Source organism: Acinonyx jubatus, chromosome F2 (assembly GCF_027475565.1).
Source record: "Acinonyx jubatus isolate Ajub_Pintada_27869175 chromosome F2, VMU_Ajub_asm_v1.0, whole genome shotgun sequence".
Classification (NCBI taxonomy): domain Eukaryota; kingdom Metazoa; phylum Chordata; class Mammalia; order Carnivora; family Felidae; genus Acinonyx; species Acinonyx jubatus.
This window is the reverse complement of record NC_069394.1, coordinates 41,084,906-41,112,810: the sequence shown is the minus strand read 5'-3', so window position 1 is coordinate 41,112,810 and position 27,905 is coordinate 41,084,906. Positions and strand designations below refer to the sequence as shown.

The 27,905-nt window shown below is 38.0% G+C and overlaps 1 protein-coding gene, 1 long non-coding RNA gene and 1 other non-coding gene across 5 annotated transcripts in view; 1 reads left to right on the top strand and 2 right to left on the bottom strand.

Moving 5' to 3' along the window:
- Nucleotides 1–3,036: 3,036 nt before the first annotated feature.
- CFAP418 (cilia and flagella associated protein 418) lies at nt 3,037–25,584 on the bottom strand. 2 transcript variants are annotated; one of them, XM_015082484.3, is made up of 6 exons: nt 25,320–25,553; nt 20,198–20,285; nt 16,771–16,835; nt 16,160–16,225; nt 8,572–8,667; nt 3,037–5,006 (listed from the first exon to the last, which is right to left on the bottom strand). In XM_015082484.3, exons 1-6 carry the CDS (start codon nt 25,472–25,474, stop codon nt 4,853–4,855), a joined length of 624 nt encoding a protein of 207 aa, XP_014937970.2. In that variant the 5' UTR covers nt 25,475–25,553; the 3' UTR covers nt 3,037–4,852. The 2 variants fall into 2 exon arrangements, with proteins under 2 accessions (XP_014937970.2, XP_026919994.1); XM_027064193.2 differs by lacking the exon at nt 8,572–8,667 and having other exon boundaries at nt 25,320–25,584.
- The window catches only part of LOC128312785 (uncharacterized), a 37,854-nt gene continuing 35,323 nt past the window's right edge, over nt 25,375–27,905 (top strand). For both annotated transcript variants that reach the window (XR_008292520.1, XR_008292519.1), the window contains exon 1: nt 25,375–26,119. This is a non-coding gene — a long non-coding RNA (uncharacterized LOC128312785). The remainder of the gene's footprint in view (nt 26,120–27,905) is intronic.
- TRNAS-AGA (transfer RNA serine (anticodon AGA)) lies at nt 25,972–26,053 on the bottom strand. Its single transcript has one exon. It is a non-coding gene; the product is annotated as a tRNA-Ser (tRNA).

Below are 27,905 nucleotides of genomic sequence, written 5' to 3'. Positions count from 1 at the left end.
AACATATGGCTGCTGCTGCTCCAAAGGTCTTAGTACCCACTGTGTCTATGGTTGGAAAGCATTTGGGAATAAGAAAGGATTATCCAGGCTTAAAGACTAAAGAAAATGATGAAAACTGTGATCCCACCACTACAGTTTTTTTGGTAACACTTCTGAGCAAGCCTTGGACATGCTTATAAGACAACTCCTTGCTACATGTGGCTTGGTTTTGAGCTGGAAGAGAGTACAAGGTGAATCTGGAAAACTTCAAGCCTTCAGATTCTGTGAGTATAAGGAGCCTGAATCTATCCCTATGGCATTCAGGTTATGGCATGATCTGCAGATTGGATGGTAGAAGCTACTTGTTAAAGTAGATGCAAAGACAAAGGCACAACTGGATGAGGGGAAAACAAAGAAGAAAGCTTCTGATGGAAATGCCAGGCCAGAAACTCACTAACGATAAGAAGCCCCAGATGAAGAAGCAAAGAGATCAAATGGGCCTTTGGGCGTTTGAACTTTTAATACTGAATACTCCAGTGAACTAAATGCCCCCCTCACAAGAATTTGACTCTCACCCCATGAAGAAGAAAAGAAGCACATTTTCCTCAGACTTCCAGCGGCTCCACTAATCCCTTACCCACTCACCACTAAGGAGGATATAAATGCTATAGAAATGTTAGAAGACAAGAGACCTGAAATCAGTAAATTCAGACACACACACAAGAAACTGGGAGAAAGGAAAAAAGGAAATGGAGAGACAGGAAATTGACAAAGGACAGAGAGAAGGAGAGAAGGAATGTGAAGGGGAGCAAGAAAGGTGAGAGTGGGCATGAAAAAGGGAGAGAACGTGAATGAGGAGAGGAGAAGGAATGGGCGAACAGGATAGGGACCGTGACTATGATTGGGAGAGGAGCTCACATAGGAATAAGCATTGGAGTTGATCAGGAGAAAAGAGCAGAGATCCTGAAAGGGAATGGGGAGAAAGAATGTAGAGAGAGAAAGGAAGTGGGAGTGCAGGGGGAGAAGACAAGAAGCAGGACTGTGAAGAGGGTGAAGATGCAGATGAATGAAGAAAACCTGAAAACTTTGAGAGAAAGAAGCTTCTTACCAAGAGTGCCTTAAGAATTGGGAATGCAGAGACTGGAAGAAAACCCAGGAGTATGAGAAAGAGGCTGAAAGAGAAGAGAGAAGAGAAATGGCAAAAGAAACTGAATGCCTAACGGAATTCTTGGAAGATTATGATGGTAAAGATGACCGAGTATTACAGAGGAGCTTCCTTCAGAAAAGGGTGCATGATAGGGAAAAGGAAATGGAAGCAGATGAACGGGATTGAGGAGAGAGAAGGAAGAACTAGAGGAAATCAGGCAGGGCCTTCTGGCTGAAGGGCGCCAGGATCCAGATGCAGAGCTCCAGAGGACGCAATGAGAGGGTGAGAGGGCGCAGACAAGTACAAGAAAACAAGAACCAGAACCAGAGGAAGGAGAAAAGCAAGAACAAGAAGAAAAATGAGAAGAACCCATGAAAGAGGAAGAGCCAGAGCAAAAGCCTGGTCTCAAACTCACTTTGAGGCCATCAGTTCTGCCCCATCTGTTCCCTCTGCCAGTGGCAATGCAACCCCCAAAAGTCTTGGGGATGAGTCTCCCTGTGATATTATTATTGCTCATGAAGACTCCCCAGATCAGCAACAACCTGAAGAACATAGGCCAAACAATAGGGCTAAGTCTTTTTTTTTTTAGTATTAATGTTTACTTATTTTTGGGGGGGGGAGGGGCAGAGAGAGAGGGAGACACAGAATCGAAAGCAGGTTCCAGGCTCTGAGCGGCCAGCACAGAGCCCCACGCGGGGCTCAAACTCACAAACCATGAGATAATGAAATAAGCTGAGGTTGGATGCCTACCCAACTGAGCCAGACAGGTACCCATGAGTAGGGCTAAGTCTTAAATGGGGTACTTCCAACAGTCTGGTCAGTCTAATTCTGTGAAGGGAGAGAAACTCCCCATAGATGGTGTCTTAAACAAATTTGAGGATGAAGTCAGTGATGATATACTATGAAAAAGGAAACTTGGATTACCGTGAGGATGACAAAATGCTGCCCAAAGGCATGGTAAACACTGAAGAAAAGCACAAACGTATAAGAGTCTCACTGAGAAGATCCTTACAACGAAACCTGAGCTCTCTGCGTATCTCCCAGGTTGGTCTATTGTGGATTCTCTATTGACAGAAGGACAGATTAGACCATTGATTAATAAGAAAATCATAGAAGGGGCACCTGGGTGGTTCACTCAGTTGAGTGTCTGGCTCTTGGTTTCGCCCCAGGTCATGATCCCAGTGTTGTAAGATCGAGTCCCGTGTTGGGCTCCTTGCTGAGCATGGAGCCTGCTTAAGATTCTCTCTCTCCCTCTGCCCCTCTCCCCTGATCACTCTTTCTCTCTTAAAAATAAATAAATAAATAAATGAAAATCATAGAATACATAGGTGAAAAAGGAGCTACATGAGTTGTTTTTGTCTGTTCCAACGTTATGGCTCACAGTTTACCTCCAAGTATTTTCGATGATGTTGCCATGGCACTTGATAAAGAAACAGGAAGTTTTTATATCAAAACGTGGAGATTACTGATATATGAAACAAAAAAATTGGTCCCGTGAAGTGAGACTCTTTTTCACATTAGAAAAAAAATACCACTGCTCTTTTATCATACATGTACACACACACACTTAAACTTATGTTCTCTTCTCCAATGTAAATAAATAAATTCTCTTCTCCAATGTAAATAAATAAATTCTCTGATCAACTAGATGGTTTGAAACTTGTTATCATTTTAAAAGAAATTACCGAAATTATTTCAAATTAATCCTCATATGAATATTTTACTATAAAATAAAACAACTAAATACAGAATAAAGCTATTTATTACTTATAGGCAGGATTTATTATTTACTTATTATTCTAGGCAGGATAAGGATCTGAGAGTATAATACAGCTCAAGGAAAGTAGCTACCTAGCTTGACAAAAAATAGGTAATTGCTAAAGTAGAAAATGAGAAATATTGAAAACAAATAGGCAAAACATCTTGAAAGTTTTATAGACTTTGCATTTTAAAATTATAACTTATCAGAAACTATACTTTTCTTATGCATTGTTACTAAAATAGTTGCATTTTGGCTTAAATTATTTATCCATCAGTATACAAACATAATATTCTTTCTACATTTTAGATTACAGATTGTACAACTGCCAACAACAATGTGAGCTCATATATATATTTCTGACATTGGGGAATTATGTTATGGAATGCCAAACATGAGCAATGTATCTAGGATATAGAATAGGTATGAAACAATAAAAAAGAAAAAAATTTTCAAATTAATGATTTAGTAAATTTGCACATTTGAATATAAAGAAAACGTCATCATTATGACCAATGGTTTCTCAATCAAATCCCCTTGTTTCTCATATAATTACACACAGATAAAATTTTAGGGAGTAAAAACTTTTTATTCAAAAATAAAGTAAGTAAGGTCTGTATACATTGTCAATACAAAAATGTAAGCATCTGCCACTATGAGTTCCATTGCAATGCTAGACCTACTAGAGTAAGTTTTACAGGTAAGCAAATGTGTCACGGCTAGGAAAAGGATTTTAATGGCTGATCCTTCTTACTTGAATCAGGTGACTGGAATGGATTCAGCTTAAGACTAAGCAATCACAACTTTGCTTCAATTACTCTCTTTCAGCATACCTTGTGTCATACATTTGAATGATATCTTAGACACATGCAATAAAGAGCTTATGGTAGATTGGAAAGCCCCCAAAATTTCTTGATGGTGCTGGGAACTGATAGTTTTTAGGTAACTGACTTCGTGAATGGGCTGCTATTGTAGGGTTTCTCAAGTCTCAGTGATGTAAAAGAGAAGCCTAACAGATCACCTGTTGGTTCAATTATGCTTTATTTCTCTTTCATGCACTCCTGTAGTAAATAATATATTAACCTGATCCTACCAAAAAATCAACAGGCTGCCTGAGAAAATATCTTACGTGATGTTCACTTGATGGAATTTTAGGCACTGAAGGCTAGAAAGTACTTGGAAAAAATCTAACAATGATCTATCTGTATTAGGATTTTTCCTTGTGATTTTAGGTGCATCAAAAAAAATTTTTTTTATATATAAATGGATTATTTGTTAAAATAGCAAACTAAGTAACTTTTGATATCTAAATCAACAAAAGAAGAAATAAGTTAAAACTAGTAATACATATTTATCATTATTATGCATATCACTGTGAGTTGTTGAGGTAAGGTCAGATATAGGCAGTGTTTTCATTTACAGCATACCAGTACTCCTAAAAATCCTTCAGTGAGCCACTGATCACATGGTTTCTGCCATGTATAAATTATGATTTTTGGCAATAATAGATTTGACCAGAGGAGATGATGTATACACCCCTCAGTGACCTCTCTACACTGGCTGGCTTTATCCCCTTTAAATATTATTCGTGAGGAATATTTAGCTAAATGTATTAGCAGTGACTAATACTGCAGTTGCTAATGAATGGCTATATGTTTGTATAAAACGTCATAATTAAACTTCCATTTAACAGGAGATAGGTTAGCAAAGAATTTGGATGAACTGCTATCTTATTTACTAAGTAAAATGCCCATATATCGAAAAGAAATAATTCCAAAATTATTGGACACATTATCTTCTCAAGTCCATTTGGTCTTTGAAAATCTGTGCTGTATCACCATTAAATGAAATTTCCTGTCTTTTTCCAAAGGGCATGATACTGCTATGTACCTTTACCTAAATATGATGATGATTAGTGGAGATTGCTCTCACGGATACATTTGTTTAAACACAAAAAGTTTGCATTCTTAATGTTTACCACAAACCCAACGAAGCTGATGTTCGGTCTGAAGGTCAGTCAGTTCTTCAATAGTTCTCCAGCTGCACTGGCAGGCATATGCCCGTGTTCCTTTCTTCTTTACCAACTTTGTTCTTAATTTGTGGAATTCTGGCATGTTGTTCCTATTAATAAAAAATGAAGATTTTAGCATAGTGGCTTTGTCTTATCAGAGATGACATGATATGAGAAGAGAGTAGGAGGGATGGTGGTTCATCTCCTACCTCAAATACTCACCTATACCATATTTTTAAAAGCCTGCAATATGGTCAGTGGAAGGCACATAAGAAGCATAAAGACAATAGGCTTCTGATGGGTTAACTATAGCAATTTCTCATTAATAGAGAAAAAGTGCCTGTTTTTTCTATTTGTGGAACTAATACTGTATCTTTCGTTTATCAGCAAGATATACTATTAGCAACAGAATAAATGTCTATGCTGCATTAATGTTTATTCATTTTTGAGAGAGAAAGAGAGACAGAGCATGAGCTGGGGGAGGAGCAGAGAGAGAGGGAGACACAGAACCTGAAGCAGGCTCCAGGCTCTGAGCTGTCAGCAGAGACTGACATGGGGCTCGAACTCACGAATTGTGAGATCATGACCTGAGCCAAAGTCACATGCTTAACTGACTGAGCCATCCAGGAGCCCCTGTCAGTAATGTTAAAACAATTAAATCAATGGGCAGAACCATTATAAAAAATGATAACTATCTGACTTGATGCTACTGTAAAAAAAAAGAAGTTAATTTAAGTTTAATTAACTGAAAATCAATTATGGTTTTCATGATAATCAATGTATCAAATTTATGTAACAGAAAAAAAGGAAAAATTCAAAATGAAGTGATGAAAAAGGTACAAAGCAAAATTATGAAACACAGTATAAATATTAAAAAAAGAGACAAAAAGTGCTATTACTTTTGAGGTCACTGCAATGGAAGGCAGGCTACAAAGTGCCCTCTGGTGGCCAGTGGGCACCATACTCAGTACTGTATTGTACTAAACCCAGGCATAATTTAGGTTTGAACCTAACAAAATCTAACAAAAACCAGAGATTTTCCTGGCCAACTTTGTTTTCAGGAAACTGACACTTTGACTAGGTAAGTGTTACAGCAAACTAGGGGAAGAAATGAATAATCTAAGTTTTATCAGAAAGGAAAAAACTCCACAAAACTGTGTTTAATGAAAACTAAGTGGTTAAATGAAGAAAACAAAGTTCTTTATTCAAGCTGTAATATATTGTGACAAATTTAACATTTGATACTTGACTGAATCCTTAATTGGAGATTTTATGAGCAGGAATCATGAGTAGCCAGGAAACCAATTAATGTATTCAGAATTTTTTTAAGGAAGCACATATCTTAAAAGCTTAGAGGGGTCCCTGTTGGGGGGGCTCAGTCAGTTAAGCATTCAACTCTGGCTCAGGTCATGATCTTATGGTTTGCGAGTTTGAGCCCTACGTTGGGCTCTCTGCTGTCAGCACAGAGCCTGCTTTGGATCCTCTGTCTCCTTCTCTCTCTGCTCCTCCTCCATGTGTTCTCTCTCTCTCTCTCTTTCTCAAAATAAACAAATAAAAAAAAGCTTAGAAATATAATTTTCTGTAAAGAAAATGATTTAGTAGAAAAACAAAAGCATTTTATTTAGCTATTATGGCAGGATGATCAAGTAGAGCTTATACTTCTCTTTGAAAATTCCAGAACTTGTCAAAGCTAGAATACACTATTTCTCTCATCTACAAAATAAGGACAATAAAACAAACCAAGGTACAGACTGACACCACTATAAATGGTTCCCTGTGTTGTCAGGCAATTAATGGCATCCTGCAAACGTTTTAACTTGCCTTCTTTGGTGACCACCTACTTGTGCTTTTCTTCAGCTGTGATTCCCTACCCTCCTCAAATGTTTCATCTTCCCTCCAGTCCTTTACTTTCTGTAGATCACATCCTCATTCAGACAGCTAGGCCATCAAATGTGAAAAATCTTCCATTTCCTAGCTTTCCCCCTGAATACATCACTATTTTACCTCCCTCTACTCAGTCACAGAGGGCTCATCCCAGCATTGATACTACATGCATTCTTTTATTCTACACTAGTTTTATAAAAGTTTATGGTTTATACTGGTGACATATGGGGGTTACTGACCACTCATTACATTAACCGGAAATTAGTATAGAGCAGAGGATTGAGAAAAGTCAGAAATGGCAAAACGGATCTGAAATCACAAGCTAAGTTTTCCAACTCTAGAATTAACAAGTGAGCTAACCTGATCTGGGATTTGGGGACTTCACTAGGCTTTATTTGGGTTGGGAAATGTGAAACCTCTCAAACTGTAATTTTTCCATGTACTTGTATATTTGAAGTTTTGTGAAGCGGATTCAAAGCTTTCATAAGATTTTGAAAGCGGTTTGATGTGAGACAGTTTAAAAATAATTCAAGTAGAGAAGATTCCTATGGATTTACATGAGAATGGCTGCCAAAAGAGGTGCAGAAGAAACTCTCACCTTTTTCCTTCTCTTCACTACTGGAGACAGCTGCAATATATTCTGATTACTTGTATCAGAAAATACAATTCTTATTCAGGCCCAGGTTTGGGCGGGGGAGAGGGGGTGCAAAATGCATGCCTTATGCGCTTTTATTAGTTTTTAGCTCTTAATTTTTATTTGAAATGTGAAGTACAATTCAGATACATTTTTATAACTTACATCATCTTAAAAATGTTAGGTATGGTGTAAGTATTCAAGAATTTACACACTGTGGGGCACCTGGGTGGCTCAGTTGGTTAAGGGTTTGACTTGATTTCAGCTCAGGTCATGATTTCACGGTTCATGAGTTTGAGCCCTGTATCGGGCTCTGCACTGACAGCGAGGAGCCTGCTTGGGATTCTCTCTGCCCTTCTGCCACTCGCACCAGTGCACCCTCTCTCTCAAAAGTAAATAAACATTAAAAAAAAAAAAAAGAATGTGCAAACTGCAAAATATGAGTAAGACACTATCCTGAGCACAAGGAGGAAGGCAGACGTATACCAACTAAGATTTTCAATCTTCTATTCCAGTGAGTGCTATGATAGGTACAAAGTGCTGTGGAGACACAGGAAAAAACGAAATTACTTCCAAGTTGACAGGAGTGGTGAGGGAATCATGGAAGACACGCAATGAACTGTACCCTGAGGGGCAGTTCAGGTTTAAGTAGATAAATGGTGGGATGGTGGGAAGGTGTCCCAGGACGGGAAGAGCTTGCACTGTCCGAAGAAATGGCAGTACTGAGTACTCTGACGCAGCAAAAATCTTGTGAAGGTGAGAAGTAAACTGGGGAAGGACAAGGTGGATGACAGACAGATGGGGGCTGGCTTGTGAAGGGTCTTGCTCTGTACTAAGGAACCTGGACATGCTTCCATAAGCAGAAGACTTTTGGGCAAGAGAATGGCACCCTCAGAGTTATGCTTTAATTCTCAGCAAGGAAAGGGTGGTCAGAAAGAAGAGAAGGTAGGCAGAAAAATCAGTGAGGAGGCTCTTTCTACACTCCTGCCAGAAGTAACAAATCGTCACATAGCCTGACAGCAGATGGAGAGATGAAATGGTCAAGAGGTGGAGGCTACATGATCTTCCAAGTCCACCAAGAGACGTTAGAGCAAAATAAGAAATAAAAAGGTATACTGGTACGTTTTTTCACAGAGGGAAGTTCTCTGGAAACATACCTGAAAAACAGATAATCGCATGATTTGTCCCACATAAAGTCGTCGTAGCTTACTACCCAGAAATCACATGCTACACAACGCAGATGGTCACAAGCTCTGTTCAGAGAAAAAGAACAGTACATTAAAGATTACTGGTAAAATTAAATAGGGAATTCTGGTGATTTATTAATAGGATATACCACATATTAGAGATGACTGAGTAAACAACAGAAAAGTAAAGATTAATGTGATTACATCTTATTTTTTAACTAAAGGACTGATTATTTTTCAGGTAAAAATTTTCAGGTTAAATTTCTGCACAAACTTGCAGGTTTGATTTCTGTACAAACCTACATATTTTACTAAGATCTTACATACTGATACAGACACACACATGCATACTGTACAGATATAAGTCAGACAAAAGGGATGTGCAGATCTTTTAGTTCAGTGGTTTTCAAATTGTGTCTGAGGGAGATCTTCACTTAGGATAACTTCTTTAAGTTGTTTCCCTTCCTATTGAAAATTCCAGGGGCGCCCCTATCACAGAATTTGCCACATTATATGGAAATGAATCTATCACCCCATAAGCTACTTAAATGCTGGGATACTTGCTTCAGTTGCCCCACTATTTGGCATTAATGTATTCATTCAGTCACTTAAAAGATATTTACCCAAAGAATACTATGTGCTGGTAACACTCTGTCTTCATGGAGCTTAGATTCTAATGAGAGAAGAAATAAACAATACTCATAATAACTAAATAATATAGTATGTTAGAAGGTGAAAAGTGCTTCCAGTTTTTGAAATGATAAGTAGAATAAATAAAATTGGGAGTATTGGGAGGGAGTGGATTGCAATTTTAAGTAGTCTGCACAGGCCTCACTGAGAAGTACATCTGAGCAGGTTCTTTAAAGGGAGTGAGAGGTGGTTAAGAAAACGGGTTAAGAGAAGGTTATATTTAAGAAGCCAGGAAAAAAAGCGTATTTTTATGTTGATGGTAAAGATGCAGAGAAAAGAGAAACACTGATGATACAGGAGAAAGAGGGTAGAATGATTGGAATGACACTTCACAGGTATACTAGGTACTTACTGAAAATGTGAGGAATTGAAATGTCACATGTTTCTCAAAACTCATACTACACAGTAAGTTTAGGAGTAAAATGACAATATGTGGAAATACTTATGAACTGCTGCTGCAAACAATTTGATTTGTATAGTGACTGTGATTTACTTTAAAAAAGAAGACATTTCCTCCACTGTTTGAAGTATTTAAAAACTAGAATCAATGTACGGGGTGCCTGTGTGGCTCAGTTGGTTAAGCGCCATACTTCAGCTCAGGGCATGATCTCACGCCTTTGTGGGTTCGAGCCCCGAGTCGGGCTCTGTGCTGACAGCTTGGAGCCTGGAGCCTGCTTTGGATTCTGTGTCTCCCTCTCTCTCTGCCCCTCCCCCGCTCATTCATTTTCTCTCTCTCTCTCTTAAAAATAAATAAACATTAAAAAAAAATTAAACAAACTAGAATCAATGTAGATACACATTTGATCATCTAAAAATTAAAAGGAAATAAAAAGAGGCTTTAAGATACTAAAAACAAAGTGAAAAGACCAGTGGTGATAGAGTGGAAGAAAATATTTTCAACACATTGCTGAATACTTAACGCTATAAAAGAGTGCTTACAAGTGACAACAACAACAAAAAACCCTTAAAAATATATTCAATCTCTCTAATACAGGCATCATAGTATAGACGTGGAGATAGACTGCCTAGCTTCAAATGTGATTCTACTATTTACTAGCTGTAGTCAAAAAACTTCATTGTGACTGTTTCCCATCTATAAAATGGGGGTAATAAGAATACTTCTATACCTCCTAGAATTATTATTGGGACCTAATGAGTTAATACCGGTAAAGTGCTAGTAACAGTGCCTGGCATAGTGTTTGTTAAATAGTTAAAAAATAACATAATTAAAATTTAAAGCAACCACAAATAAATGTTTTAATCTAGCACTTTCAGACATTCCTAGTGGGTATGTAAATTGCTATAACCTTTTGGGAAAAATCTTAGCACTATCTTAAAATCAAAATTACCGCTAGCTGTTGCACTAGCAATCCCATTTTTGGGCACCTATTACATATAAACAAAAACATCAGTATATAAGCATTTATCAGGAATCTGTACTGAACTGCAGCACTGCTGAAGTGGCAAAAACAGGATAGCACCTGGATACTTATTAAAAAGGGAAAAGACTGAACAACATGAAATATATTTATACTATGGAATATTAGGTAGCTGGATGATAAAGAGAATTAGATTTATCTATTGACCTAGAGGGATGTCTAAAGTAAGGTACACAGTTAACATATATGGCATGATCCTATTTTTGTAAAAACAACTGAAAAAATTTCCTATATAGGTGTTTGCAGGTTTGGAAGAACCTGGAGAAAAGTGTGGAAGGGTATATACTATGTAACTAACACTGGCTGCCTCAGGGGTAGTGGGAATGGAGGGGAGAGAAGATTATTACCTTTCTCTTCATACATTTTTAAATTTCGTTTTTATTTTTTAAAATAAGCATTCAAGACATCTGCAATTAAAAAATAATAAAAAAAAAACCCCGTCATTATATATATTTTTCACTTCTCTCTAAAATTCAGATATGGTAACTTCAAAATTGCGAATATTTTTTGTGCTGACAATTTCTTTGAAAATAAATGCTTTTATTTTAAAAATGATTACTCATAAAAAAAATAAACACTCAAAATCTATACAAGTTTCATAAACAATTCTGTATTTTCTTTCAAACTGTTAACAATTTATAGGGTTGTATTTGTACATATGGAAATTTAACACAATTACATACGTACGTATTTGAACTTGGAGTTTGAACATACAAGTCAGGAAATGCAAAATGATGATTCCCAAAGCTGCCGTAACTTGCTTTCTTATGCATATGTAGTTTATTACATGATTGCACAGAGTGTTAACTTTAATGCCTTAATACATATGTGCAATTTGGCTAAATTATTGCTGTTGCGGGAACTATAATTTAGAATCTCCTGACATTTTGTATGTGTAAAATCTCAACCATAATGTTAAATATAGCTTTTTAATTTAATTTAAAATTTAGTAGTTTATTCAAATCTACTCACACTACCACATTTTCCTACAAACACTGCCCTGTGAGAAAAATAAAACTAACTTGCAGCTAAGAAATCATTCTGCTGCTACGATTCACTCTATTAGATCATAATTAGTAGCAGCCTATGAAATAATCCAGTCTTACAAGTAGTTTAAAAAATAGGAGAGTAAAATTCGATCTGGCTTGAAAATAACACTTTGGTTTTATCTATACTTTACTAATGCCACCATGCTTCCTGCTACTACTCTTTCTCCTTTCCACCAACTGGGTAAAAGACTCAAATCTTTACACTCTAAATTCATTCAGCATTACTCCCAAACCAGAGCTTCAGCTAGAAATCAGACAAATAAAACATATGGAAAATTAGACTCAATTTCCTTTATGCCCTTGGCATGTAAATAAGTGCTTATTTTTAGGGCTTAAATACATTTCTCTCTCATAACTATGTACATATTAGAGCACCTCTAAAAAAAAAAAAAAGGCATGATTCTAATGAAAGATAAATTGTCAGGATTCTTCCTCCAAAATGTGGAGGGAACGCAAATACCAAGTTGTCACCATCAGCTTTGTCCTTTTGTCCAGCTAGTAAGTATAATCTTTACAATTTTAAAGATGTTCATGATGGGAATACCCAAAATACAGTCCAATATAGTCTTCTGCTTAGACTCTGGTTCTCAGTTAAATCCTGTCAGATATGCACAGTGGACTAGGAAGCCTTGATGTTCGGCAGTTGGAAAATGACAGTAGCAGCAATAGAAAAAACATCTAAGATTCATCCCTTTTGCATATATTACATGGTGTGCTGCAAACTGGTATACTAGAAAGCATCATAGGCCAAGAACACGTTACATATTTGAGTCCTCGATTTGTAATAATTTTTGTGACCTTGGCAAGGCACATTACTTGGGGTGCCATTCTTGACAATGTTCTCTCTTAATTCCCATAGCCATTTAAACACTGAGTTCTGTCAGTTCTAGATTCTAAATAGCATAGACATGACACCTTTTCCCTACAGCTACTGTCACTACTCAGGTTACAGCTACCATCACTGTCTCTTTCCTGGAGCACCATAACTACTACCTGCTGACTGGTCTCCCTGTGTCCTCACCAGTCTTGTCCCTCCAACTTCTTATCTATGTTCCATTCAGCAGCCAAAATGACTTCATCAATACAAATATGATTGTCACTCCATCTGCTAAAAACAAAATCCAGTCCTCCCTTCCCCAAACAAACAAAACAACTAATGGCTTCCACTGCATATATCAATACAGTTTCTAAAATCCTCCAGAGGGCTACAGGACCCCAAACAAAAATGTCCCTCAACTACCTTGCCAGCCCCATCAAGAGCCATTCTCTCCCCCACTCACTATGCTCCAGCTCACCTGGCTGTCCTGTGCTACTCCAAAACTCCTTCCCAGCTCAGGGATCATCTAACACCATGTGCCCTCTGGCTCTAATGGTCCTCTCTTTGCTAATTCATTTTTCATGCTGTAGTCTGGTTAAATGTTATTTGCTTAGGGAAGCATTCTCTAACCCTTCCTATTAACTGGGTGCTAATTATCTACGCTTATAGTACCCTGCACTTTCCCTTCAAATTGCACTTTCCCTTCAAATTATGTATTATATGGAAATTAAATACTTATTTGTGGAATTACCTATTTAAAGTCTCTCTCCTTATCTAGACTGATAACTCACTGAGGGCAGAGAAGTGTGCATTTATTTATCACTGACAACCTAGGACCTAGTAAACAGGTGGCTAATATGTGTTCAATGAATTTGACACCAGTGTCTCAATTTCCTTATTTATAAAATGGGGTTAAAAAATCTTGCTCTATTTGCATCCTGGTTTTTTTCCTGTGCAGTTGAACCAATAAGCATATTTAAAACAGTGCTCTGGACAGCATAAAGTACTTCACACATAAAATGTTTTACATGCATATGAACAGGTCTATCCTTACCCTCCTGTGGGTATAGATCTGTGTTATGAAGAGGATGGTCTATGAGGGTATCTTTGTAATGGTAAGGAAGAAAAGATCCACGAATATAAACATTTATCTATGCATATATATGCTAACAGTATGTGTTTTTTCCTTTTGTAGCTGTGCAGAAAGTAGGAAGGGGTTTGATGGATATTGGCATGCTCATGGGTCAATATTATCTAATAGGATCCCCCAGGTATAAAAATAGGCTGTTCTTTTGTCTACTTAAATTCCATCTGGAGCAAGACTCTTCTGTGCTAGAACCAAAGTACATGTAAAAAACACCATATAAGAGAAAATCTTCATGAAATATTTACTTTTTGGAAGTGAACCAGAATGTATTATCTTAGAGACCATTTGTAAAATCAGAAGACACCTGTAAGTAAACACTGATACATATTTCCTGAGATAAAATGGAAAAGTAGTAGGAGAATATAGGACTAGCAGCACTGCCATTTGAGAAAGACCCACAAATAATTGCAAACTATTACTCAAAGTATCTTAGCTATGTTTTGCACCATCGGCATACTCTAATGTACCATTGCATTTAATCCTCACGATATCTCCATGGATTATGTTCAGTTTTTACAGGTGAGGAAAATGAAGTTTTAGAAGATAGATCCCTTCTCTCAAGGCTTCCCATCTCGCAAGTGGCACAGTGAAGGATCTGAACTCAGGCATTCTGCCATCAGGGCCCTTTCTCTTCATGCTCTGCAGGGGTCATCATTTGCTTCTTTACCAGTTCCTCTCCTGGATAGGGTTGTATGTATGTATGTATGTATGTATGTATGTATTTATTATTTTTGGCATCTAGTATTTAGCATAAGGGCTGGGACATGATGGGCATTTTAAGAATATCATATAAAGAAAAGAAAAAAGAAGCTGAAATAGAATGAGAAAAAAATTTGTAGATAAGCAAAGACAGCAAGGACATACATTAGAAAGGACAGTCTTTCTAGAAAAAGGAATAAATGTGAAAAATATTCAGAGGCAGAAAAATGTAAGTGGAAAGTAGAGGATAACAAATGTTCTGGTGGAAGTGAAGTATCCTAACCCGGCTTTCACTGGAGGTGAAGCCAGGAAGAACACGATCTGGCAAAGCAAATAATGACTCTAGAGTTAATGTGAGATGAATAGTAGCTTTCATTTTCCCTCTGAACAGGGGAGATGTGCTCAAAAGAATATGTTAGGGATATTATCCTTCATGTTATATATGGGCGAAGCTAGAGAAGGAGTGGGTGGTAATGGGGAAACTACTGCAGTTCCTAGGTGATCTGAGAGAAGCTGGGGTTGGAGGGGGTGTGGTCTGGAAACACGGAGACAAGTCCCAGTGGCTCCACATGGGTAAGTAAGGACTGCCAGCAAGCAGACTGTACTCTTCTGTGAGGGCCAGCTTGTGTTTCTAATTCTTTGAATAGATGGCCCTCAACGCACAATGATTCAAGTGCTATTAATTGTTATTTACAGCCCTTACAGCAGACAGCACCCTGGGGGACTTCTAGTAGCCCATCTGAGCCATTCTGCTGCCTGTTGTTTCCAATACAGGGTTCCCCACACTCCCAACCTCCCTTCAGTCCCATGGCCTTTCTTTCTAGTCTTCCTAGGATCTAGGCCAGCACCACTACAAACCCTCCTACAATGACGTTTTAGATCCCACTTCTATTATTCAATATAACCATTATTCCTCCTAAAATGTGGTCAACATGCAATTATATATCTCATTCTTTTCTTTCTTAAAAAATTAACAGAAAGTAGAAAAGTGTTTTAGAAATGACTAGACAAAATATAATAATCTAGACAAACAGGCCTCTGCAAAAACAGAATCAGCAGTCTCAGGACAACAGAAAGATATGCTTAAACCAATTTGTTTCCCTACATTATGACAATGATAATGGACTATTCTAGCAGTAATGGGGTGGGTGGTATCAGGACCATAAGACTGTCCTGAAAGAAGTAATGAATAAGACAGTGGGTGTAAGGGGTGGGGAAGAGACAAAGAAAGGAGGGTTTCTGCTTTTTAAGCATGTAAAATCAAGTGACTATGTTTGAGAACTTTCTGGGTACTGAAGACCCAGCTTTCTTATGCTGTTTGGCCAAGACAGTGGGTAACACATCATGTAGCTGCACGGCCACATTTTCCTGTCTCATCCACTGGCTTCTACTGCCCAGAAGGCAAAAATGGCAAGGCAGAAGCTCTCTCTTGGTGTCCTGTGGAAAGCAGACTTGGATGGGAATGAACCAGGCACTTCACATGGGGCTTAGAAATGGGCATCAACACAATGAACAGCACACACCCAACATCACAGCTTTCAACAGCTATCGCCCAGAATAACAAACATTTCAGTACAGTGTTCTTAACCTGGCTAATAAAATACACCTCTCATTACAAAACAGATGGATGCCAAGATGATAAGAGCTACATTTTAAGGACAGGGTATCAACTGGGAAAAACCTAGTTAAGAAAGATAATCTATTTCTGACCTCCTACCTCTGTGAAGTATTTGTTCCAATTCCACATGGAGCAGTGCTTCCACCAAGGTACACTGGGCTGCAGCTAGACGTGTTCAATAGATGGGAGAAAAAATTACAATAAAAAAACATGAGAAGTGAGTTTGGCCTCATTGACTCTATATACTTGTAATCAATCAAACAGTATATTTTCCTGATCAGGCTAACTTTCAAAGAAGAGGTATTTATTCCAGGATCATTGTGTTATTGGATATAACCTGTACATTCCGGAACACTCAAGGAGTTAAAATGAGTCACAGAAAAATGTGTTTGCCAAATAATATAAGGGACAAAGTAAACACTGAAGAATATAACAGAACATTAATTTTGAGGAACTGTTCACACTTATTTTTTTTTCATGTGGCAGAAAATTATTTACAATGCAATAATCTTCCATTCAAGTTCTTTTACACTGTGGGGTCACAGACCGTAAGAACACCGAAGATATTGCTATTGGTCTTTCTCTTGAAAACCAACCAGTGCTTTGTTGTTCAATGTCACTGTTGTTTAAATGGTTACAAAATCTACTAGACTATGCTCATAGTGTTTGCTCACTAGTGTGTATAAGTCACTAAAGCAATCTCAACTTACCTTTTACCAAGGCCTTGAATGGGAGCTCTGACAGATGTGTTACCTGAAGATTTAGATTTTAATTTCTGTTAAAAAAACAAAACAATAAAGGCCAAGGGTAACTTGAAGAATTCTAACATAAAATCTAATATTCTTTATTTTATAACAAGAATATTTTTTAAATGACTTAAATACAAATTTTGTATAATTTTAAAGTTACTGAAATAAAAACAATGATCAAAACCTTTTAAAGGCAAAAGGGAAGTAGACCCCCCTAAGGAATTTGTAAATTACTCAGCTTTTAGTCTAGGAAACTGATATACTGCCATTATTAGCATGCTAAGATTTAGAGTCACTTTATAACTCTTCAGTTAATACTAAGTTCAATGATTTAATATGAAGGACCTGCTATTTAAAACTTCATCCTGGAAAAATTCAATTGAGGAGGAAAAAAAACCTCAGACTCATTTTTAAAGGCTGTAAATGGTACTCACCTGAACTGAAAATAAACTAACCAAACTCCTGGGTAACTTCAGAAATATTAATTTTGATCAAATGGAATGGTACCAACCAATAGACATTCAAGGAAATTGTAGAACTACCTAGTTACAACCATACAGTAGTTCCTATATGGTTACATAACATCATCATTATTAGCAAGCATTTATTAAGTGTTAACTGGTATATGGTACCAAACAACATAAACCAACCACATACCAGGACCACCGCCAAGGAAAGGAAGTAAGATGGAGAAAATGCAATTTAAACTATGCAGAGACAGGCCTTTATTTTACCTAGTAGGTGAGGAAATTTAACGGAGGCAGAAGTATTTTGTTTCACTATTTCTTTTTTATTTGATGTTAAACAGAACTGGAAAAATTTTTGATGCATGCCTAAAAGATAAAAACGTGGATGAGTCTTTTTTTTTTTTTTTATTGGGGGAACATGTTTCATGTACCATCCAGGCTTGCACGCACAGTATTTGTTGTTCTTGGGCTTTCTTGTGTGGGTCTGAGAACAGTTCAGAAATTCAACAGGAATGAGCAATGGGGGAGGAAGCAGTGCTCTCTTCTCTGGAAGATGAGCTGCTAAGATAAGAATAAGGTGGGCACAGATACCTCTTCAAAGACACCTCTCTTCCTCACCCAATCCATGTTTTACATAGATCTGCTCTCCTCCAGAAGTTTATTTAGATTGTTTTTTCCCCTCACGATCTGGAGAACTGAATACAATAACTAAAAAAAGGGAGTATCAGAAAAAATGCAAAGAAGTTCACCTACCCACAATTGTAGAAATTATTATTTCAATTTAGTGTATTTTAAAGCCAAAGCAGAGAAGTATTTCCGTCTCCTTCTGAACTGTCTTGAACTAAAGAGATAGTACCTCACATACAGATACATGCCCTATGGTACTTAGTAACAAATTGTTCAGATCCTTGAGTAACAAGAACATCATGCAGTTTTATCCTACTATTGATTAAATTAGCATTGCTATTTGGCATTTATGATGCATTCTTGTTTGCAGAGTACTCATCATTCTTACTATGTTGATATGTTAATCAACTGGGTCATCAGCCTATTAATTTACCATCTGCTTATGAACAGAAAATGTTAAATTTAGAGAAATAAAGATCTTAAGCTCTATACTAGTCATTTGATTTTTAGTCTGGCTACCAAAAATAAAAGTAGCTCTTATCTCTATCCTTACCACCACCACTGCCTAGTAATTTTCCCCCTTAAAAAAAAGCCTCTTTGAGGGGCGCTTGGGTGGCTCAGTTGGTTGAGCGTCTGACTTTGACTTTGGCCTGGGTCATGATCTCACAGTTTGTGAGTTCGAGCTCTGCACTGACAGCTCAGCGCCTGGAGCTGCTTCAGATTCTGTCTCCCTTTCTCTTCCTTCCTCAGCTTGTGCTCTCTCAAAAATAAATAAACATTAAAAAAGCCCTCTATGATAATATATTTTTCTTTCTTTTTTTTATGTTTATTTTTTGAGAGCAAGCAAGCGAGCGTGAGCACACAAGCAAGGGAATGGCAGAGAGAGGGACAGAAGATCTGAAGTGGACTCTGTGACTGATAACAGACAGCCTGATGTGGGGCTCCAACTTATGAACCATGAGATCATGACCTGAGCTGAAATCAGGAGTCAGATGCTTAACTGAGCCACCCAAGCGCCCCTGGTATTATATTTATCTCTTAGATTTTTTTTCCCTTCGTGGTCCCCGTAATTTAGACTTCCATCTGGCCTCCTTCTCTTAAATTTCACAAATGTATTTTCACCAAACCAGTAAAAATTAATGTATACAGACTCTCATCCACTGCTGGCCACAATAGAAATGGTATAGTCACTTTAGAAAACGTTTTGGCAATGGGTAGAAAAGTTGAAGATAAGCACACCTTATGACCTAGCAATTCCTCCTCTAGGTTTGTACACCCTAGAGAAACTCTCGTACGTGGATAAAAGAAGCCATGCAAAGAATATTTGAAGAAGCAATGTTCCTAAATGCAACAACTGGTCACAATCTAAAGGTCTATTACCAGGGAAGTGGGTAAACAAACTGTGGCAGAATTACATAATGGACTATTGTACATCAGTTAAAATGGTTTAGGATTATATAAGTATGTAATTAAAATATAAAAGTATAGATGGAAAGGATAGGTTACCTGTGGGAAGGAAGGCAGTAGAGTAGGATTTGGAGTTCTTAAACTATAATTTTTATTTCTTTAAAAATAAATCCAGAGAAGCAAATATGACAAAACATTAAGATATGTTCACTATGGGTGGTAAATATATAGCTGGCTGTTATATTATTTTATAAGCTTTTTATAAAGTTGATAGATACAAAAGCACTTAAACATTAAAATACAAACAATGTACTCATTGGTTCATGGGATAACAGCAATGTCATTGCATCTGAAACATTCAGCATATTTCTATAATTAAAGCTGTTTTCAATCTTTTATTTATTTTTATTTTGTTTTTAGAGAGACAGAGCACGGGTAGGGGAGAGGGGCAGGGAGACAGGGGTAGAGGGAGAGAGACAGACAATCTTAAGCGGGCTCCACATGGGGCTCAATCCCACAACCTCGGATCATGACCTGAGCAGAAATCAAGGATCTGATGCCCAGGTACCCGTTTTCAGTCTTTTAGAAAAGCGTTCTTAGAGTATACAAATAAATGTAAGAAACCTATTTCATCTGTGAGCTGACTTCTGCTCTAACAGCTTTTCTAGTTTCATTCTTGCTGAGAAATGAACAGCAAAACACATACTGAGAGTTTTTAATATTTTATTTTTTCTATAACTCTGAGTAGAATAATTCCTTTAAGATAATTGTATTTCTCAGAATTCAAAGGACTACAGATACTTGTGCATTCTATACATTTACAGACTATTCTAAACATGTCTTGAAATAATGAAAGAATTACTGCACATTTATAATACTTGACTTACAAAAGGTTTTTTGTCAAAGTTGGGCTCTTCAAATATTTCACTAATAAGACTGTCAAGATCATCTTCTTTTGCAAATGTTTCTGTTGATCTGAAAACAAAACAGCTGAAGCTTAAGTGCAGATAAAGTCAGTCAGTATCAGAAGAATTTTGTCTAATTGGTTTATTATTAGAGTTGATAACAGGAGGATAAATGTGATGTTAATTATTTTCCTTCTATAGACATAGTTGAAGACTGTTGACACAAAGATGCAGTTTATCAGGTACAAATTCATATATGTACTTTACTATTTCACACTTAAAATAAAACATTTAAAGCTATATTCAAGAGAAAGCTGGGCATTACCTTTCTAAATTACATCAACCACTTATTTAAAGAACACAAGATACGTACAATTATAAGTAGAACCTGAGAATTATAAACAAAGATAATTTTAATTAGTCTTTCTAATTGTTTCCCTAAGAGTTCCATTGTAAGTCAATAACCGTATCTCTTAACTACGGAGCTGAATGTTATATAATCAAATGATCTATCTATCTATCTATCTATCTATCTATCCATCTATCTATCTAACAAGAGCATTCACTTGACAGAATATCTCAACTATCTTTCTACTTTGTGCAGGGAAAGCCATCACAGGACTATTGATATGAACTGTTACTGCACAAAACTCTTTAATAGCTAACTAACATTTACTGAATACTTACTATATAGATGAAGAAGCAGGGACTGAGAGATTCAGAAACTCACCCAAGATCATACAACTAGTGGGAAGAGAGGTTTGGAATTCAATCTAGGGCAGTCTGCACACCTAATGCTAAACAAGAGGAACTCTTTTTAGAGTTTGTTATAGATGCTTTATATCAACTTCATAACTTAATTAGACCATTAAAGTATATATTTTAGAAGATAAGTTTAGTCAGACTGATTTCAGAAATGTATCTACTCTGAAAATTCATTCATTCATTCATTCATTTATTTATTTATTTATTTTAGAGAGAGAATCTTCAGCAGGTTTCACACTCAGCACAGAGCCTGATGTGGGGCTCAATCACATGACCTTGGGATCATGACCTGAACTGAAATCAGGAGTTGGATGCTCAACCAACTGAGCTACCCAAGTGCTCCTGAAAATTCTTAACTTCAGGATTATAATCCTTCTTTGTTATTGCCTGGAGTAATTAACCCAATGTAAGAAAATCCAGACACTGAATGTCTGATTCCATCTATCTCCAGGCTTTGCCTCTTCAGTTGTTCCCTCTATAACTTTTACCCTTAAATTCTTCCACTCTATACTGGCTCGTTCCCTTGACTTACAAGTATATACAGGACTCCAAAAATTCTCTTGAGCTGCCACCCTCTCACTCGCTCCTGAAGTCTATATCCATTATTTCTACTCTCTCACAAATATATGGGATGGTGATCTAGGTGAGAGTTTCTCAAACATAGAACTACTGACATTTGGGACCACATCATTCTTTGGTGTGTGTGTGTGTGTGTGTGTGTGGTGGTGGTGGTGGTGGTGGTGGTAGAAGCAGGGCTGTTGTGCACTGCAGGATGTTTTACAGCATCTCTAACTTCTACTCAATAGATGCCATAGCATACCCCTCCCCAGTTGTGACAAACATGCCAAGACATTGCCAAATGCCCTTGAGTGGTAAAATCATCACTGGTTGAGAGCTACTGACCTAGTTTAAACTTTTTAACCTCTCTGAACCTCAGATATTTTACCTGTAAAAATGAGATCTAGATAACTATTTAAGACTTTTTCCAGGTTTAATATACTATCTCTGGCCTCTACATTCCTCAACTGTAGTGAAACTTTTCTCTCAAATGTCAACACTGCCTACATCACTAAATTTAATGGCTGCTTTCAGTTCCACCCCCCTTTAATCTTTCGAAAATGCCCAAGGCTGTGAGGCACCAATTCCTTCAATTTCTTTTATGACAGCAGGTTGCTAAGTTGTTCTCCTGAAATTCTCTCCTCCTTTAGTTTTTAGGATATTCACAATTTCAAGAATCAGATGCATTCAAACTTTATGAACCCAATAGAACTATTAGGGATCCACACTTACATAAGATTCTGGTCTGTTAATACCATTTCATGATGCATACAATTGCCTATGCTTTATTATAGAAATGAAAAAAAGAAGAAAAGAATGCCATTATTTCAGTGAGAACTCATACAAATTTTAATGGACCCTATAATACTTTTTTTTGGTCTTTTGATGCTATAATAATCTTTTTTTTAGTTCATTTACTTATTTTTTTAGTAATCTCTACATCCAACATGGGGCTCGAATTCATGACCCCAAGATCAAGAGTTGCATGCTTTTCCAACTGAGCCACGAGGCATTCCTATAATACAATAATCTTAATCAAAGGTTAATAAACACTTATTGGTCCCCCCCAACTTGGCTTCTTATATTCTAATCTTGATTAAAGATACAGTTTTTGTCAAAAGTAAAAGGCATACTCTAAAATATATATACATATATATTTATATATATAGTATATATATATAGTATATATATAAAGTATATACACACACACACACACACACACACACACACATATAAACAGTTGAGACCCAAATTAAATGTAAACGGTATATATAAAAGCTTAAATCTAGATCTACAATATCCTGGTAGACCTGGAAATATGACCTTGGGCAAGTAACTTTTACTTAGTTTGGTCAGTGAAATGGGGATAATAATATTATTTACCTCACAGGGTTGTGGATATTAAATGATATGACACATACAAAGCACTTAGCATATAGAAATGACTCAATAAATGCTGGCTATTATTATAGCTATCATCTAGGAGGTTATGATATTATCTGTAAATATTCCCATCTGTATCATCCTGAACCACTTTAGTCCTATTGCAGTTCAATCCAGTTTTTTTTTTTTAAACTAACCAGTCCTTCTCTTTATCATTTTGAATACTTCAACAAATTGTATAGGTTTTGACCTCTTACATAAGCAGTTGTTCCTGGTATCCAGATGTAGCATGGTCATTTATTATTTGTGGAGCTATCATTTTAAGAGACAATTTCAGTATTTTAACTCTTGTAAGGGGAAGAGATACTGGCTACATTGCTATACAATTGACAGGTCATCTGTTAACAAATTCATAAAAAAATAGGTTCCTAATTTTTTTTAAACATTTAAAAAAAAATTTTATTTATTTTTGAGAGAGTGAGAGACAGAGTGAGAGCAGGAGAGGAACAGAGAGAGAGGGAGACACAGAATCTGAAGCAGGCTCCAGGCTCTGAGCGGTCAGCACAGAGCCTGACATGGGGCTCAAACTCACGGACTGTGAGATCATGACCTGAGCTGAAGTCGGACGCTCAATGACTGAGCCACCCAGGTGCCCCGGTTCCTAATTTTTAGTATCAGTTTTGGCTCATGATAAAATTTTAATGTTTGACCTCATATACCAGGTAGGGACTGTATTTGGTTTTAGGTTTAGGGCCTTTGCTGCTGTTTTTTGCATAATTTACCTTTACAAGTACATGGCCAAATGAAAAATTTTAACACACAAATAACAGCAGTACTGGTTTGCTACAGCTTTTATAAAAGTATTACTTAAAAATCTGATGTAGTAAGATGGGATGGGATGCTAGAAACATTATGGATGGATTTTAGTAGTGCAAGAACAGGCCATGGAGAGGCATAAAGGACCCGTTTTTAAAGAGGATCCACCTCAGCAGCCCTTTCTATTTTGAGCAGCATGCTCCAAGACATCCTATCCATCCGCATGCTAGCTCTCCTAAGATGAAGGCTTTGGAAAGCTCTTTGATAAATTCTCTCCATCCCCCCAAGGAACGAATAAAAAGAACCAAAGAAATTGTAAAATAACATTGCTGTGGAATGTGGACGGTGGGATGTACTGGGAATGAATACATAAGACCTCCAGCATACAAGGCAAAAATATATAAATTAATGAGTGATATTTGCATAACTGTTCAGTCAAATAAGTATTAGCTCCTTCAAAGTAGTCATTTTAGTTGGCTCTACATTTGTTTTTTTAGAATACTGCCCAGTACTTAACTAATTTTTAGAATTTGTTTCTGAACTTTAGAATCTTTTCAATGTTTTTTATCTTCTAATTTTTATAAACAAATGTCACTAGAGGTTAGGTCGGGTAATTTGGGTACCAATGTTGGGTAAATACTTCTGGGAAATCATGTACCTGTACATCAAGGCCAAACAAAACCAAACTACAGACTCAGTCATAAATTGACAAGAATGACTTTCTTGAGTTGTTCCAAAGCTGCCTCTGTGTAATTACACAAACATTTCCAACATAGTCACTACAGAGATTCCCAGGTCATCACTTTGAAGGGCAATATTCATTCTGACACAAAAATTTTGACTTTTTTGGGATTGAGGAAAAAGAAGTCTTATTATCTCATGATTATACAGAATCAAAAAGATGGACAAATTTGAAAGGTAGTTTTTAGGATCAAAACCCAGAATACTTAAGAAATCTCCTGAAATTTCAATTTGGATGCCTGAGATTCCCTGAGACCCTTACCTGGGGGCCACAGGGAGAAGATAGGTAGCTGTACTAACATTGTATTCACAATAATTAACTATCCAAAATTTAATATTACTCACTTCTCTGAGTTTAAAAAAAATTAGCTAATGATGACACAGTATAGAACGGAATCGTTTTCTCGAACAACCGGCCCAAGGATTATTCTGCCTGGGGAATTGGGTCAGAGGCGATAGGCTGAGGTTCTTTGTGCGAACGAATCTTACAGTGGGATGAGGACTCACGCTAAGGCAAAGACCCTGGTCAGAGTGGCCCTCTAGGGCGGGTCTCAGGAGAGGACCCCAAAGCTGCACCTCGCACTCCCCCGCCCCATTTGAGCCCCCGGGACCTGTCTAGGTGAAAGAGACTGGCTGAGGGCTCTCACGGGCGGATCGCTGGTCCTTGCTAAGAAATGCCCAAATCCTCCCGGACAGGGAGTTGACGTGTATGCTGCACTAGGAGTGGGAGCTCAGGATCTCGGCCCGACTAGGGAGAGGAGCTGGAGATCGTGGGCAGCGGGCGGCTTTAGGGCGTGTAGCAGGCTTTACCCAGGACAGCTCACCCCTCCCGCCTGTTAACCTGAGATTCTCTTTCGCTTCGGCTTGGTTCCGGTCGTTGCTGAGGATGCCGCCGACGCAGCCTCTGGGCCGCTCGACCATGCCCAGTCTGAGTGGGTCTGGTCTGCAAAACTTGGATTCGACCTCATCCAAGAGCTCGTCCAGGTCCTTCGCCATCTTGAATCGTTACGTCTTTCTCCCGTTCCCGTCGCGACAGCGCCGGGTGGTTTCCAGGGGCAACGCGAGGATATTACAGATCGCGCTCTCGCTCGCGGCCACTCCCGCGCATGCGCTTGTCGTCCCGTGGCCGCCCAGGCGTCCGAGAGGCCCGGACGCTGACGTGCTCGCGCAAAAGGGCGCAGGGGGTCCGCGAGTCCTGGCGGAGCTGGCCAGCCCGCGGGGCCGGAGGTCGGAGCTGTCCCTTTTTGCGCGACCTCGCGACGCTTTGCTTTTCTTCGCTCCATATTGGCGTGTTTTGTTCCGTCTCCCCCTCCTGGGCTCAGGTTGTAACCACAATCACGCGACACCCTAGCTCCCTCACGCGCTCTTTTTACGGTCCCATTGGGGTCCCCATTGTATTCCAACCGTTCAAAATTCCTTAAATAATCTGCGGGAAACATTGGGAAGAACTCTCCGAAACGAAAACAAGTATCGGCAGCAAAAGTTCACCTTCCCGTAGTCGGCAGGATTCGAACCTGCGCGGGGAGACCCCAATGGATTTCTAGTCCATCGCCTTAACCACTCGGCCACGACTACTGCTGCTGTTAATTTTGGCAGTGAGATCTATGTAGACTCTTCACACGAGTGTGTACAGTGTAACAGGTATGTTTGGATCAGGGAGAAAAACCATTCAAAGCTGTTCTGTCAGATAAAAGCGTATTTGAATGTTACGGTTCTAATTTATCTTTTTGAGGGATTCTTAGAGGATATCCCGTCCAACTCTTTTCTATCAGAAAAAACTGAGTTCTAGTCTGACTTCTTAAGTTAGAGTCAGAAAACAGGAGGGAGCTAGGAAAGCCTGGTACTAACAACGTACACCTGCTTTCTCAGTAATGGAGCCGTTTTCCGGGACGGAATCTGGAACCTAGGGGCTCTGGCCAGCTCTAGGCTTCCTTGCCTGGCTCCCAGTTCCTTCCTTACACTTCTCTCTTGTATGGATAGCTCCCAGGAATTTCTTTTCATGCACCAGACACTAAAATGCTATTATTACTCACCGATTTAAATTCACTACGCAGGATCAGACTGTCCCATCGTGCCCTAAACTTGAAGAGTGTAATGCGTGATACAAATGTAAGGTGTTGTCATTTAATGGTATCCCTGTAAATACTACCCACAGTGTAACCCTTGGAATCCCTGAAAATAGTTTGATCCAGGTGATTTAGTAGCTTCATTTATTTGGTTTGTTGTTTGTTTAAAATGTCTTTAATGTCCCTGAAGAACAAAATGCAGTGGTGTGCTGGAGCCAATGGTACCTGCTCACTAGAGCCCACCTTTATATTTTTATGAATTTTGGGAGCCAATTGTTAAATGCAACCATTAATTAGAACTAAATTATATGAACTTACAATTAAAATAACGACACTAAAAACAACAGTAATGCTCAAAATTCACCATAGTCTAGTTATTTCCCCACATTTTATTGTAATTTATGCTGTTGAGATTAGTTATGTCTTTGTGTCTGAAATATACAGAGGTTGTTATGGTGAATTTCATGCAGGGATATCACTTTGGGTAGTTTGAAATCAGCCTTCATGGGTGTAATAACACCAGGGAAATTGCAAATGCTATAAAACATGGCTTTTTCTCCATAAGAGCTGATTGTCAAGCATCTACCAGCAACTACTAATGTTACTATCAGACCAACTGAATATTCCCAGCAAGGCAACACTCCTCTTATCTGTAGGGCTGCCCTGCTTATTCTCCCTGCAGCTTTGTTTTAGCCATAAGAATCCTGACATACTGTCTGATTTCCTACTCAGTTCTTTAAAGTTCCCCTCCCTTGCCCCCCCTCCAAGTTGCCTTACTGGGTGATTGTACTCGGAAATGGCCTCCAGCAGAAAGACAGGAGTAAGCCATTTGATACTGAAGTTGCCCTTGCTACGTGGGTTCCAGGGGGAGTAATGCACAGTCCCCATCCAGTTTAACAGGCTTAAATTAATGATTTGATTTTTCTCTAGAAATGATGACATCTGAGGTGGTATGGCCAATAGTTGAAAGATCTATTAGCATGTAGAAGATTTGCATGAAGGACCGTGAAAAGTTAAAAGTGGAAATGCTTGTAGTTGTGTGTTTTGTTTGTTATGAATATTAGAAAAAATTGGAGCTTGTTTCCATCTTCTTCCACTCACATCCTCATTTTAATAAAATACCACGTATGGATAGATCATCCAGAGGTTGGTGTTTTCAGAATTTTGCTTACAGCTCATTCAACTCTCCATTGGGTCTCTTGACTTTAGTCATGTTGTCTTTCTGGTTTGCCTTAGAGAAAAGTTCAGTGTTTACAAGGAGAAATGTCACATGTCACATATGTGTGTGGCTATGTGATAAACTGTAAATCATAGAGACTAGACTATTAAAAATCTCTAGGTGTCAGGAGTGATACCAGGTG